This window comes from Falco punctatus, assembly GCF_963210335.1.
Source record: "Falco punctatus genome assembly, chromosome: Z".
NCBI classification, from domain to species: Eukaryota; Metazoa; Chordata; class Aves; order Falconiformes; family Falconidae; genus Falco; species Falco punctatus.
Window position 1 is genome coordinate 73,822,244 of NC_137586.1, and position 15,274 is coordinate 73,837,517.

The 15,274-nt window shown below is 56.2% G+C and overlaps 1 protein-coding gene across 2 annotated transcripts in view; it reads right to left on the bottom strand.

Moving 5' to 3' along the window:
* Window positions 1–5,872, bottom strand: part of ECPAS (Ecm29 proteasome adaptor and scaffold) — a 64,663-nt gene extending 58,791 nt beyond the window's left edge. Inside the window, exon 1 of one of the 2 annotated variants that reach the window (XM_080371821.1) lies at window positions 5,751–5,872. In XM_080371821.1, the coding sequence (XP_080227947.1) occupies window positions 5,751–5,772 (22 nt within the window). In that variant the 5' untranslated portion in view covers window positions 5,773–5,872. Of the gene's footprint in view, window positions 1–5,335; window positions 5,677–5,750 lie in introns of those variants that run through there. The other variant, XM_080371820.1, reaches the window with a different exon arrangement.
* Window positions 5,873–15,274: the final 9,402 nt, after the last annotated feature.

Genomic DNA, 15,274 nt, shown 5'->3' on the forward strand with positions numbered 1-15,274 from the left:
AATGCTAGGTTATATGATAACAAAAATAAGTGAAGCAAGAGGTCTAACTTGCTTTGCTATATACACCATAGAAAAAAAAATTACACAAGACACTTTAAATAAGGTTTAGCAACTGAAATTGACTACTACAGCAATCTTACCACAACCTGACAACAAGAGCACTGAATTTTAATCACAAAGCTTTATGCATCTCAGTCTTTATAGCCAATACTGAACTTAAAATGCAGTCCAAGCAATGACACACTTCCTAGTTGAGTAATCCAGTTAAAGGTATTTTTAAAGTTTTTGGAAGCACTGAAGAAAGAAGTAATGGGAGGCGTGGCATTTAGTAAAGTACACCGTTATTCCCACCTATAAAGCCAATACTTACGAGACCTGAGATTTTACAAAGGCTTCTCCTTCCTCAGTCTCACATTAAACCCTCATCTCAAATTTAGGACTGTAATATTTCCTTGGTATTGGTTCCCACCTATAGCACCCTCTGCATTAGCTAATTATGTTTGTTTATAAAATTCCTTCCATAGTCAATCTACCACAGTTCAGCTCTGGTGAACATGGGGCTGGGGGAACAATATGCTGTCAGAGGCAAAGAACCAACTTTTAAGGCAGTCCAGAGAATTTACAAATACAATTAAAAAAGGAGGGGGTGGGGTGGAATTACAATGTAGGAATTCGCCATTGTTTTATTTACACTGGTAAGAAAGTCAAAGTGAAAGGGAGAAAGGAGGAAAGGAAGGAGACTTCACTAGAAACAACTGGAAAACCCTGTGCCCAATCCTGCAGGATTCTACAAAAAACACTACAAGAGCAAACTTGCACTTCAGAAACAATGGAAAAGCTTAGGGCACACGGAGATCGTTGCAAGCCTTCTAGATTTGCTCCATTGTGGAGAGCTCCTTGCTTTGCCACGGAGTGTTGGAAGAATAACCCAAATAAGATTAAATCATTACTACCCTTCAGTGCATCACTGAATTCATCTTTTTGGGGATACTCTTACAAGTTTCCCTTCAGAAACATGAAAGCTGGAAGCAGTTTCTTGAAAAAAAGATGACTGCCATGCACACAGCTCATAAGCAGATTCTGGGCACCAGCCACAGTCCGTCAGACTTCCCCACAGTGTTGGAAATCACCTGAGAAATCATGTCTCGTTTAATATGTAGTCTTAGAAACATTTTGTGTGACACAGATATGACAGTCAACATTTTACTATGGATTTAAAAAAAAAAACCAACAAACCAACCAAGAATGAACTGCGTGAGTAGATTTATTTTTAAAATACATACAAGTAAGTCCATGCAAAATTTGTAACAGATATTCATGTATTTTGGTACAATCACAACTTCTTTCCATGCTTCTGTGTAGTATTTTCACACAATATTTCATTTTTTTGTAGCATTTTCTTGCTGAGGGGGCAGCATTTACAAAAGGAAGAACATAAATATGGAGAATTTAATAATGGGCATTGCATATAAAGACACAATTCCTTTCACTGTATGTAAATGAGCCAAAGTGGCAGGAAAAGAAGATATATCTTTGTACCCTTGTTATCAGCAGCAGTGTCCAATTTGTGTCAACAGACATGGTTTATTTGGAATTTGAAATCCCCAAGTTACCATGGCAATGTAGCTACCTATCTGTCAGAAAATGCATGTTTCCCTTCTAGTTCTTTCCAGTCTCCATCTAAGACTACAATGAGGAATATAGTTTTCAGTGCTTAAAGACCACACCTCATGCAAAAAGGAAATATTTCAAAACACAGACAATGTGTACTGTGATTTTCTTGTAAAATTCGTAAGAACAAGGCTCTAACTTGTGCTTTATAAACTTCTAAGTCCTACAACACTGGCCATAAAAGGGCCACAGATTTCTAAGTCTTGTTATTTCAGAACTGATCTTGCAGTCTCCCAAGCCAAGAGCAAAAGCCAAACCTGCTCACTGAAACACACCCCTTCTTCCCATTCTGCTATTACAGTAGCTTGCCAAAGAGAACAACTGAGAGGAAGACACAGAAAGGATGAAGTAAATAAACAAACAACTTAACATTTTCCTTCCGTTAGCAAGGGTGTCTCCTTTTTTTTTTTTTTTTTTTTTTGATTAAAATCATGGAAGTGAACTCTTTGAATGTTTTGCCTTACTGATGTAGCTAGTTCACTACGTGTCGTTCTATCTCAGAAATCTGCTCTCAGTTCAGCTAAGCACCATTTCACGTGCACAGGTTCTCCTCGTCTTTATGCAAGATAAAGAATTAGATCCCTCTGGCATTCATAAATACTGTGCACAGTACCTCAGCTGTTCTGCACAGATCCCTCAGCAATGTAAACTTGTCTAGCTGAGTATCAAGCAAAACACACACTGTTCTTACAAAAACTGACTCAAGAAACTACTGGGGCTAGGACATGTCAAGCTAACTGTACTTCATAATTTAACTGATCACCACAAAAGCATCCCAGGAACCAAAAGAGAGTCAAAGTCCTCTGCAAAACAGAGCAGAGAATGGGGCTAGCAAAATGCTGTGCACAACGCCAGAATTTATCTTCACTTTCCCATAAAGTGTTTGTTTGACAGATTAGTGGTAGCGCTACATTAAAGCATTTCCAGAACTGTTTCAGTAAATTAAATTAATCAAATCAAATAAATCCTCCCCCTCCATTACCTAAACTCTGTAGAAACATTTAATCACGCTAGCATCCCCCACATTTTCTCCAAAAGGCTCTATGCCAAATCAAGAGTACTGGACACAGGAGTTTTCAACTTCGCTGCCTGGATGGCAGGGGTAGTTTTAGGGGCAAGTTTCAGCTAAAGCAAAGGCTCAAAGACACTCTTCAGTCCCTCCAGAGCTAAGCAATTCTTTTTGCACTATTCTGCATGCAGAATAAAAAATAAAGTTCTCATCTACTGTGCCACTACTATAATAGGAGTCAAATTCTGGTTCAAATGGTATTACGCTTTGGGAGAAAATATATCTAGTATGATTACAGCAGCAAACGGTGAGTCAGGATTTGCTGGTGCTATTCCTGGCTCTACCAGTAACCCACTGTGTGCTTACAGCCAAATCACTTAAGGGGGCACGTGTAAAAGTAGCAGTCACTGGGTTATTTCACAGGATCTGACCGGAAAAAGGCCGTGAAAGACTGAGGGAAAGGGGATATATTCTCTCCTTTCATCCTATTCTTCCATTTTATAGGAAAGCTTATATAAAACCTTGAATAGCATACAGAAATCCAAACGTTTGCACTATGCCAGGCTTAGGCTCTCCATTCAAGTGGCTGACTATTCTTACTCAAAATTAACTTTCCTTTCCCTTGCATCTGAACTCTCACAGCTTCAGGGGCAATTTACCGATTTTGCCCCTGTGACATTTTAAACTGTCACATCTCCATTCTTACACTGCCTTCAAACAATCTGTCCTCTAAAATGGTAAGCAACCTTATACAGAATTTAAAGAAACAGTATGCGTTTGTGTTTGACTGGAGCTATAGGTCAAAGCTTACTATAGCCATGTGTATATATAAGGCAAGGAAAGCTGGTTTTCCAATCTAAAACTAGTAGTAACTATTCTTTTTATTTTGGGGCTACTCATGATCCTTAAAAGGAACAGACTTCTTTCCAAATATGCTCAAATTTAACTGTTTAAATGTATCAAAAGACAGTAGGCCCACACAGAGGCTGTTCAGTAATATCATGTAGAGAAGGAGAGGCAAACTTTTTCCATTAGCTTTAATTTTCATTTAAGACTACAAGTACTTGCTATTCAGTGACAGATGAGGTACCAGGGAAAAAAAAACCAACCAAAAAAATATCTATTCTTCCCCCACCCCAAGATTTCTAACCAAACCAATAAAAACCTCTCAATTCTGAAGGACACAGTGGTCAAATAACCTGAATGACATCATGTAATTATTAACCTGAATCTCAATCTAAGGACATTTGTCCTTTCAGTGCAGCTTAATACAAAGGGCTGCGTAGCAACCAGCACATGGCCAAGGACTAATTTTTTGCAGGATCAGATTTGGAAGCTGGGAAGCTAGATTACACATAGATAAAAGCCAAGGAGTTACAAGCAAGAGCTCTCACTGACTGGTTTCACCAAGGACAATAACATTAGCATTATAAAACTGACAATAGAATCTCTCAGATGACAGCGAGGTCTTTCACGGTCATGATTACAATTTATCCCACTTGTCAATGGAATAAATAGCTCGGCATTTGTGTCCTCTGACTCAAGCACTGGTGTAATTGAAAGATCCTTCTCATTCCACCATGAGCTCCTGGTTCTTTGGCGACATAAGGGCATCCCCACCATTTACTGTATGCCTGTTCTCCCTCGGCCTAGTTCCAGTAACATCTAACGAAGAGCAGAACGGGGATGTTACTTACACAGCAGCACTCCTGCACCACCACCAACAAAAAAAGCCAAGTGACATATCACGCAGAAACGCCTTAGAGCTGAAAGCCCACAGCACAATCAAATATGCTACAAGTATGCCTTCTGTCCTTCCTCTCTGGTGGTTGCCAAGTACTATTTCAGGGCAACCAAGGGCCCTCTCGTTTGGCTGAGTCATACATTATCTTGCCATTAACTCCTCACTGTTGCCCAAGAACTAGCTCTGCTCCGAGACAGCAGGGAAAAGCAGGGAAAGAAAAAGGCGTTCTTCAAACTTTCATAGGCTCGTCCAAAGAGGAGCGGGTCGCTCACAGCACCGAGAAGGGACCTGGAGGTGACAGGCTGGCAGCGCGGTGCGGGCCCCCCACGCGGCCGGGGATGCGCCCACGTAGCGGCGGCGCGGCACGGCACTGCGCCTGCAGCACGGAGCGGGGCCGCTAACGCCTCGCACACGGCATTTCCACACGCGTTCTGCGGCCAAGAGGCGGAGATCGAACAAAGGAGAGCGAGCGCTGCCGGGCGAGCGCCGCTGCCCGCCCTCCCCGGCGGCGGGGTGCGCCCCGCGGCCTCTGCCGGCCCCGCGGCCTCCCTCTCGGCCAGGAGCCGCCGCCGCCTCCCCGCCGAGGCGGCGGGGAGGCCCCGCAAGGTCACGCCGCCGGCCGGCGGAGCTGGCCCCGGCAGGCTACAGCGAGCCCTCCCTGCCCGCGGAGGGTCCGGGGCGGGGGAAGGCCGCCCCTGCCGCCGCAGCCCTCGGTTTCCGCTCCGCGACATGGCTCTCCGGGGCGGCCGCGGCCTCGCCGCCGTCACCGTCTCGCCGGGCCTGGAGGTAGGCCCGGTCGCAGGGGCCGAGGAGAGCCCCCGGTCCGGCCCGGCCCTACCGCCGCCCCGCACCCTCCCGCCCTTCGCGGGGACGGCGCCCGATCGGGAGCCCCCCGGGCCGCGGCCACTTACTGAGCTCGTCCTGGGCAGCCGCGGCGGCCGCAGCCATGTTGCCAACTGGGGAGGGAGAGGAGGCGGCGAGAGACGCGCCGCAGCCGCCCGGCCTCAGCCGTTCCCCGCCTCCCGCCCCTCTCCTCCGCCGGCGGCTCCACACAGGCACAGGGCCGGCCGGCCGGCTCCCCGCTCCTCCTCCCTCTTCCTCCTCTCCTTCTTCTTTCGCCCCCTCCTCCCCGCAGCTCTCCCCGAGGCCAACCGCCGCGAGAAACTGCGGAGCGCGGCAAGGCCCGCCCTCCCGTCACCGCCGTCTTATATTTAGAAAGAGCCACCCACGCCGCCGCCCGTCCCCGCCGCACACAGGCACCGGCCCGCCCGCCCGCCCCTCCCGGAGGGTCCCCAGGTGCGGGGCGGCGGGGGGGAACACACTGACCCGTGTCCGCGCTGACCTCCATAGCGGCGGCGGCGCGGGCCGCGCTCACGGCAGGGGCGGACGAGGGAAGCGGCGCGCGGAGCCCCGGGCGGCGCGACTGCGCCCTCTACCGGCCGCCGGTGCCGCCAGCGGCCCGCGGGCTGCGAGCCCCGGCACGGCACGGCACGGCCCCGCCCGCAGCCCCGGCCGCTCCTCGCCTGCCAGCCCGGGCTGCGGCGGCCTCGGGCTCAGCACTCGGTGCCCGTGGGCAACAGCCGGCCCCGCCGCAGCCTCCCCCGAGCGCCTCCCCTCCCCTGCTGCCCCGGCTGTGGGTCAGCATGCGCGACACGTATTTAGGAATGACCTTTTTTTTCTTTTTTTAAAGTTCAGTACTATTGCTGCTGAGCTACTATATTCTAAAATCATTCGCTAAAGGGAGAAAGTTGCATTGTAAAATACTGGTTTGGGGTTGCTAAGACTGTGAGAGAAAGGCGTGACCACCACGCGACATCCCGAGCTCAGGAGTGCCACATGCCAGGTCCGTAAGGAGCATGTGGGCAAGAGGTCAAAGCAAGGCATCCCCGGAGCACAACTGGCAGCAGGCAGCGCGATGCCTGCTTGCCAGCTTTTGTAATGCTGCCTGCAGATGGCATGGGGGCAGCTGGTGACCTCCCCCTGCAGCTCCAGGGCCAGTTCTTCTTGGCAGAAGTGAGCCCCAGGTAACACAGTACCATAGAACTAGCTTCCTTCTCAACTTAAAATATAATCATAAAAAAAGGTGGGTGGGCAGGTGTCATAAAACTGTGGGCAATTTTTGCTGTATTTGTTAAGCTCAAGATTTGTGGAGTTGACTGTTAGCCTCTGATGCTGACAGGCTGGACACTAACAAGTTGTAAAGAGGTAGAATTTTTCTGAGGAAGCAGCAGATCTGGGACTCACCCATCTGTCAAGGAAACGGTAAACACTTATTAATGCAAAAAGGAGACACACAGAGAAGGCCCCGAAGTATGACCTGCATACTCCCTTTCAGCGGGAGAACAGCATGTGTTCTCTGATGAGCTGGGCATTTTTGTGGCGCCTACTTCCAGCGTCAAGCATAAATCTGATTTTCCTGGGAAAGCTCCAAGATCGAGGCAACGTTCCTCCTGGTTACACCAAGGCAGAGGTGTAGCCCTCCTTTCCAAACCAAGCCCTTGGGTAGAACAGACCTAAAGGCAGCAGCCGTGGGGCCTCATCTGAGGATTTCAATGCCCTGCCCTTTGCCACCGCTGCCCAGGGCACCTGTACGGATATCCCTTGGCCAGCTGTGGATACCCTGGGCAGCTGTACATCCCCTAGGCCAGCTGTGCATCCCCTGGGCAGATGTGCATCCCCTGGGAAGCTGTGCATCCCCTGGGCAGCTGGACATCCCTTGGCCAGTCCTGCATCCCCTGGGCAGCTGTGCATCCCTTAGCCAGCTGTGCATGCCCTGGCCAGCTGTGCATCCCTTGGCCAGTCGTGCATCCCCTGGGCAGCTGTGCATCCCCTGGGCAGCTGTGCATCCTCTGGGCAGCTTTGCATGCCCTGGGCAGCTGTGTATCCCTTGGCCAGCTGTGTATCCCTTGGCCAGCTGTGCATCCCCTGGGCAGCTGTACATCCCTTGGCCAGCTGTGCATCCCCTGAGCAGCTGTGCATCCCTTGGCCAGTCGTGCATCCCCTGGGCAGCTGTGCAATCCTTGACCAGTTGTGCATCTCTTGAGCAGCTGTGCATCCCTTGAGCAGCTGTGCATCCCCTGGGCAGCTGTGCATGCCCTGGCCAGCTGTGCATCCCTTGGCCAGTCGTGCATCCCCTGGGCAGCTGTGCATCCCTTGGCCAGCTGTGCATTGCAATTGCAGCTGTACATCCCTGTAGGCAGCTGTACATCCCCTGGTCGGCTGTGCATCCCTTGGCCAGCTGTGCATCCCTTGGGCCAGCTGTGCATCCCTTGAGCAGTTATGCATCCCCTGGGTAGCTGTCCATGCCCTGGGCAGCTGTGCATCCCTTGGGAAGCTGTGCATCCCTTGGCCAGCTGTGCATCCCCTGGGCAGCTGTGCATCCCTTGGCCAGCTGTGCATCCCCTGGGCAGATGTGCATGCCCTGGGCGGCTGTGCATCCCTTGGCCAGTTGTGTATCCCTTGGCCAGCTGTGCATCCCCTGGGCAGCTGTACATCCCTTGGCCAGCTGTACAGCCTCTGGGTGGATGTGCATCCCTTGGCCAGTTGTGCAGCCCTTGGGAAGCTGTGCATGCCTTGGCCAGCTGTGCATCCCTTGAGCAGTTGTGCATCCCCTAGGCAGCTGTGCATCCCCTGGGCAGCTGTGCATTCCAATAGCAGCTGTACATCCCTATAGGCAGCTGTACATCCCCTGGGCGGCTGTACATCCCCTGGGAAGCTGTGCATCCCCTGGGCGGCTGTACATCCCCTGGGAAGCTGTGCATCCCCTGGGCAGCTGTGCATCCCTTGGCCAGCTGTGCATCCCTTGGCCAGTCGTGCATCCCTTGGCCAGCTGTACATCCCCTGGCCAGCTGTGCACCCACTGAGCAGTTATGCATCCCCTGGGCAGCTGTGCATGCCCTGGGCAGCTGTACATCCCTTGGGAAGCTGTGCATGCCCTGGGCAGCTGTGCACATCCCCTGGGCAGCTGTGCATCCCTTGGCCAGCTGTGCATCCCCTGGGCAGCTGTGCATCCCTTGGCCAGTCGTGCATCCATTGGCCAGCTGTGCACCCACTGAGCAGTTGTGCATCCCCTGGGCAGCTGTGTATGCCCTGGGCAGCTGTACATCCCTATAGGCAGCTGTACATCCCCTGGGCAGCTGTGCATTCCTTGGCCAGTCGTGCATCCCTTGGCCAGTCGTGCATGCCCTGGGCAGCTGTGCACATCCCCTGGGCAGCTGTGCATCCCTTGGCCAGCTGTGCATCCCCTGGGCGGCTGTGCATGCCCTGGGCAGCTGTGCATCCCTTGGCCAGCTGTGCATGCCCTGGGCAGCTGTGTATCCCTTGGCCAGTCGTGCATCCCTTGGAACTGTACATCCCCTGGCCAGCTGTGCACCCACTGAGCAGTTGTGCATCCCCTGGGCAGCTGTGTATGCCCTGGGCAGCTGTACATCCCTATAGGCAGCTGTGCATGCCCTGGGCAGCTGTGCATCCCTTGGGCAGCTGTGCATTCCAATAGCAGCTGTACATCCCTATAGGCAGCTGTACATCCCCTGGGCGGCTGTACATCCCCTGGGAAGCTGTGCATCCCCTGGGCAGCTGTGCATCCCTTGGCCAGCTGTGCATCCCTTGGCCAGTCGTGCATCCCTTGGCCAGCTGTGCATCCCTTGGCCAGTCGTGCATCCCTTGGCCAGCTGTACATCCCCTGGCCAGCTGTGCACCCACTGAGCAGTTATGTATCCCCTGGGCAGCTGTGCATGCCCTGGGCAGCTGTACATCCCTTGGGAAGCTGTGCATCCCTTGGCCAGTCGTGCATGCCCTGGGCAGCTGTGCATCCCTTGGCCAGTTGTGCATGCCCTGGGCAGCTGTGCACATCCCCTGGGCGGCTGTGCATCCCTTGGCCAGCTGTGCATCCCCTGGGCGGCTGTGCATTCCTTGGCCAGTCGTGCATCCCTTGGCCAGTCGTGCATGCCCTGGGCAGCTGTGCACATCCCCTGGGCAGCTGTGCATCCCTTGGCCAGCTGTGCATCCCCTGGGCAGCTGTGTATCCCTTGGCCAGTCGTGCATCCCTTGGCCAGCTGTACATCCCCTGGCCAGCTGTGCACCCACTGAGCAGTTGTGCATCCCCTGGGCAGCTGTGCATGCCCTGGGCAGCTGTACATCCCTATAGGCAGCTGTGCATGCCCTGGGCGGATGTGCATCCCCTGGGCAGCTGTGCATCCCCTGGGTGGCTGTGCATCCCCTGGGCTAGCTGTGCATCCCTTGGCCAGCTGTGCATGCCCTGGGCAGCTGTGCATCCCTTGGCCAGCTGTGCATGCCCTGGGCAGATGTGCATCCCTTGGCCAGTCGTGCATCCCTTGGGCCAGCTGTGCATCCCCTGGGCAGCTGTACATCCCTTGGCCAGCTGTACAGCCTCTGGGCGGATGTGCATCCCTTGGCCAGTTGTGCAGCCCTTGGGAAGCTGTGCATGCCCTGGGCGGCTGTGCATGCCTTGGCCAGCTGTGCATCCCTTGAGCAGTTGTGCATCCCCTAGGCAGCTGTGCATCCCTTGGCCAGCTGTGCATTGCAATTGCAGCTGTACATCCCTGTAGGCAGCTGTACATCCCCTGGTCGGCTGTGCATCCCTTGGCCAGCTGTGCATCCCTTGGGCCAGCTGTGCATCCCTTGAGCAGCTGTGCATCCCCTGGGTAGCTGTCCATGCCCTGGGCAGCTGTGCATCCCTTGGGAAGCTGTGCATCCCTTGGCCAGCTGTGCATCCCCTGGGCAGCTGTGCATCCCTTGGCCAGCTGTGCATCCCTTGGGCCAGCTGTGCATCCCTTGAGCAGCTGTGCATCCCCTGGGTAGCTGTCCATGCCCTTGGCCAGCTGTGCATCCCCTGGGCAGCTGTGCATCCCTTGGCCAGCTGTGCATCCCCTGGGCAGCTGTGCATGCCCTGGGCGGCTGTGCATCCCTTGGCCAGTTGTATATCCCTTGGCCAGCTGTGCATCCCCTGGGCAGCTGTACATCCCTTGGCCAGCTGTACAGCCTCTGGGCGGATGTGCATCCCTTGGCCAGTTGTGCAGCCCTTGGGAAGCTGTGCATGCCTTGAGCAGTTGTGCATCCCCTAGGCAGCTGTGCATCCCCTAGGCAGCTGTGCATTCCAATAGCAGCTGTACATCCCTATAGGCAGCTGTGCATCCCCTGGGCGGCTGTACATCCCCTGGGAAGCTGTGCATCCCCTGGGCAGCTGTGCATCCCTTGGCCAGCTGTGCATCCCTTGGCCAGTCGTGCATCCCTTGGCCAGCTGTACATCCCCTGGCCAGCTGTGCACCCACTGAGCAGTTATGCATCCCCTGGGCAGCTGTGCATGCCCTGGGCAGCTGTACATCCCTTGGCCAGCTGTGCATGCCCTGGGCAGCTGTGCACATCCCCTGGGCAGCTGTGCATCCCTTGGCCAGCTGTGCATCCCCTGGGCAGCTGTGTATCCCTTGGCCAGTCGTGCATCCCTTGGCCAGCTGTACATCCCCTGGCCAGCTGTGCACCCACTGAGCAGTTGTGCATCCCCTGGGCAGCTGTGCATGCCCTGGGCAGCTGTACATCCCTATAGGCAGCTGTGCATGCCCTGGGCGGATGTGCATCCCCTGGGCAGCTGTGCATCCCCTGGGTGGCTGTGCATCCCCTGGGCTAGCTGTGCATCCCTTGGCCAGCTGTGCATGCCCTGGGCAGCTGTGCATCCCTTGGCCAGCTGTGCATGCCCTGGGCAGATGTGCATCCCTTGGCCAGTCGTGCATCCCTTGGGCCAGCTGTGCATCCCCTGGGCAGCTGTACATCCCTTGGCCAGCTGTACAGCCTCTGGGCGGATGTGCATCCCTTGGCCAGTTGTGCAGCCCTTGGGAAGCTGTGCATGCCCTGGGCGGCTGTGCATGCCTTGGCCAGCTGTGCATCCCTTGAGCAGTTGTGCATCCCCTAGGCAGCTGTGCATCCCTTGGCCAGCTGTGCATTGCAATTGCAGCTGTACATCCCTGTAGGCAGCTGTACATCCCCTGGTCGGCTGTGCATCCCTTGGCCAGCTGTGCATCCCTTGGGCCAGCTGTGCATCCCTTGAGCAGCTGTGCATCCCCTGGGTAGCTGTCCATGCCCTGGGCAGCTGTGCATCCCTTGGGAAGCTGTGCATCCCTTGGCCAGCTGTGCATCCCCTGGGCAGCTGTGCATCCCTTGGCCAGCTGTGCATCCCTTGGGCCAGCTGTGCATCCCTTGAGCAGCTGTGCATCCCCTGGGTATCTGTCCATGCCCTGGGCAGCTGTGCATCCCTTGGGAAGCTGTGCATCCCTTGGCCAGCTGTGCATCCCCTGGGCAGCTGTGCATCCCTTGGCCAGCTGTGCATCCCCTGGGCAGCTGTGCATGCCCTGGGCGGCTGTGCATCCCTTGGCCAGTTGTATATCCCTTGGCCAGCTGTGCATCCCCTGGGCAGCTGTACATCCCTTGGCCAGCTGTACAGCCTCTGGGCGGATGTGCATCCCTTGGCCAGTTGTGCAGCCCTTGGGAAGCTGTGCATGCCTTGAGCAGTTGTGCATCCCCTAGGCAGCTGTGCATCCCCTAGGCAGCTGTGCATTCCAATAGCAGCTGTACATCCCTATAGGCAGCTGTGCATCCCCTGGGCGGCTGTACATCCCCTGGGAAGCTGTGCATCCCCTGGGCAGCTGTGCATCCCTTGGCCAGCTGTGCATCCCTTGGCCAGTCGTGCATCCCTTGGCCAGTTGTACATCCCCTGGCCAGCTGTGCACCCACTGAGCAGTTATGCATCCCCTGGGCAGCTGTGCATGCCCTGGGCAGCTGTACATCCCTTGGCCAGCTGTGCATGCCCTGGGCAGCTGTGCACATCCCCTGGGCAGCTGTGCATCCCTTGGCCAGCTGTGCATCCCCTGGGCAGCTGTGCATCCCTTGGCCAGTCGTGCATCCATTGGCCAGCTGTGCACCCACTGAGCAGTTGTGCATCCCCTGGGCAGCTGTGTATGCCCTGGGCAGCTGTACATCCCTATAGGCAGCTGTACATCCCCTGGGCAGCTGTGCATCCCTTGGCCAGTCGTGCATCCATTGGCCAGTCGTGCATGCCCTGGGCAGCTGTGCACATCCCCTGGGCAGCTGTGCATCCCTTGGCCAGCTGTGCATCCCCTGGGCGGCTGTGCATGCCCTGGGCAGCTGTGCATCCCTTAGCCAGCTGTGCATGCCCTGGCCAGCTGTGCATCCCTTGGCCAGTCGTGCATCCCCTGGGCAGCTGTACATCCCCTGGCCAGCTGTGCACCCACTGAGCAGTTGTGCATCCCCTGGGCAGCTGTGTATGCCCTGGGCAGCTGTACATCCCTATAGGCAGCTGTGCATGCCCTGGGCAGCTGTGCATCCCTTGGCCAGCTGTGCATCCCCTGGGCAGCTGTGCATCCCTTGGCCAGCTGTGCATCCCCTGGGCAGCTGTGCATGCCCTGGGCGGCTGTGCATCCCTTGGCCAGTTGTATATCCCTTGGCCAGCTGTGCATCCCCTGGGCAGCTGTACATCCCTTGGCCAGCTGTACAGCCTCTGGGCGGATGTGCATCCCTTGGCCAGTTGTGCAGCCCTTGGGAAGCTGTGCATGCCTTGAGCAGTTGTGCATCCCCTAGGCAGCTGTGCATCCCCTAGGCAGCTGTGCATTCCAATAGCAGCTGTACATCCCTATAGGCAGCTGTGCATCCCCTGGGCGGCTGTACATCCCCTGGGAAGCTGTGCATCCCCTGGGCAGCTGTGCATCCCTTGGCCAGCTGTGCATCCCTTGGCCAGTCGTGCATCCCTTGGCCAGCTGTACATCCCCTGGCCAGCTGTGCACCCACTGAGCAGTTATGCATCCCCTGGGCAGCTGTGCATGCCCTGGGCAGCTGTACATCCCTTGGCCAGCTGTGCATGCCCTGGGCAGCTGTGCACATCCCCTGGGCAGCTGTGCATCCCTTGGCCAGCTGTGCATCCCCTGGGCAGCTGTGTATCCCTTGGCCAGTCGTGCATCCCTTGGCCAGCTGTACATCCCCTGGCCAGCTGTGCACCCACTGAGCAGTTGTGCATCCCCTGGGCAGCTGTGCATGCCCTGGGCAGCTGTACATCCCTATAGGCAGCTGTGCATGCCCTGGGCGGATGTGCATCCCCTGGGCAGCTGTGCATCCCCTGGGTGGCTGTGCATCCCCTGGGCTAGCTGTGCATCCCTTGGCCAGCTGTGCATGCCCTGGGCAGATGTGCATCCCTTGGCCAGTCGTGCATCCCTTGGGCCAGCTGTGCATCCCCTGGGCAGCTGTACATCCCTTGGCCAGCTGTACAGCCTCTGGGCGGATGTGCATCCCTTGGCCAGTTGTGCAGCCCTTGGGAAGCTGTGCATGCCCTGGGCGGCTGTGCATGCCTTGGCCAGCTGTGCATCCCTTGAGCAGTTGTGCATCCCCTAGGCAGCTGTGCATCCCTTGGCCAGCTGTGCATTGCAATTGCAGCTGTACATCCCTGTAGGCAGCTGTACATCCCCTGGTCGGCTGTGCATCCCTTGGCCAGCTGTGCATCCCTTGGGCCAGCTGTGCATCCCTTGAGCAGCTGTGCATCCCCTGGGTAGCTGTCCATGCCCTGGGCAGCTGTGCATCCCTTGGGAAGCTGTGCATCCCTTGGCCAGCTGTGCATCCCCTGGGCAGCTGTGCATCCCTTGGCCAGCTGTGCATCCCTTGGGCCAGCTGTGCATCCCTTGAGCAGCTGTGCATCCCCTGGGTATCTGTCCATGCCCTGGGCAGCTGTGCATCCCTTGGGAAGCTGTGCATCCCTTGGCCAGCTGTGCATCCCCTGGGCAGCTGTGCATCCCTTGGCCAGCTGTGCATCCCCTGGGCAGCTGTGCATGCCCTGGGCGGCTGTGCATCCCTTGGCCAGTTGTATATCCCTTGGCCAGCTGTGCATCCCCTGGGCAGCTGTACATCCCTTGGCCAGCTGTACAGCCTCTGGGCGGATGTGCATCCCTTGGCCAGTTGTGCAGCCCTTGGGAAGCTGTGCATGCCTTGAGCAGTTGTGCATCCCCTAGGCAGCTGTGCATCCCCTAGGCAGCTGTGCATTCCAATAGCAGCTGTACATCCCTATAGGCAGCTGTGCATCCCCTGGGCGGCTGTACATCCCCTGGGAAGCTGTGCATCCCCTGGGCAGCTGTGCATCCCTTGGCCAGCTGTGCATCCCTTGGCCAGTCGTGCATCCCTTGGCCAGCTGTACATCCCCTGGCCAGCTGTGCACCCACTGAGCAGTTATGCATCCCCTGGGCAGCTGTGCATGCCCTGGGCAGCTGTACATCCCTTGGCCAGCTGTGCATGCCCTGGGCAGCTGTGCACATCCCCTGGGCAGCTGTGCATCCCTTGGCCAGCTGTGCATCCCCTGGGCAGCTGTGCATCCCTTGGCCAGTCGTGCATCCCTTGGCCAGCTGTACATCCCCTGGCCAGCTGTGCACCCACTGAGCAGTTGTGCATCCCCTGGGCAGCTGTGCATGCCCTGGGCAGCTGTACATCCCTATAGGCAGCTGTGCATGCCCTGGGCGGATGTGCATCCCCTGGGCAGCTGTGCATCCCCTGGGTGGCTGTGCATCCCCTGGGCTAGCTGTGCATCCCTTGGCCAGCTGTGCATGCCCTGGGCAGCTGTGCATCCCTTGGCCAGCTGTGCATGCCCTGGGCAGATGTGCATCCCTTGGCCAGTCGTGCATCCCTTGGGCCAGCTGTGCATCCCCTGGGCAGCTGTACATCCCTTGGCCAGCTGTACAGCCTCTGGGCGGATGTGCATCCCTTGGCCAGTTGTGCAGCCCTTGGGAAGCTGTGCATGCCCTGGGCGGCTGTGCATGCCTTGGCCAGCTGTGCATCCCTTGAGCAGT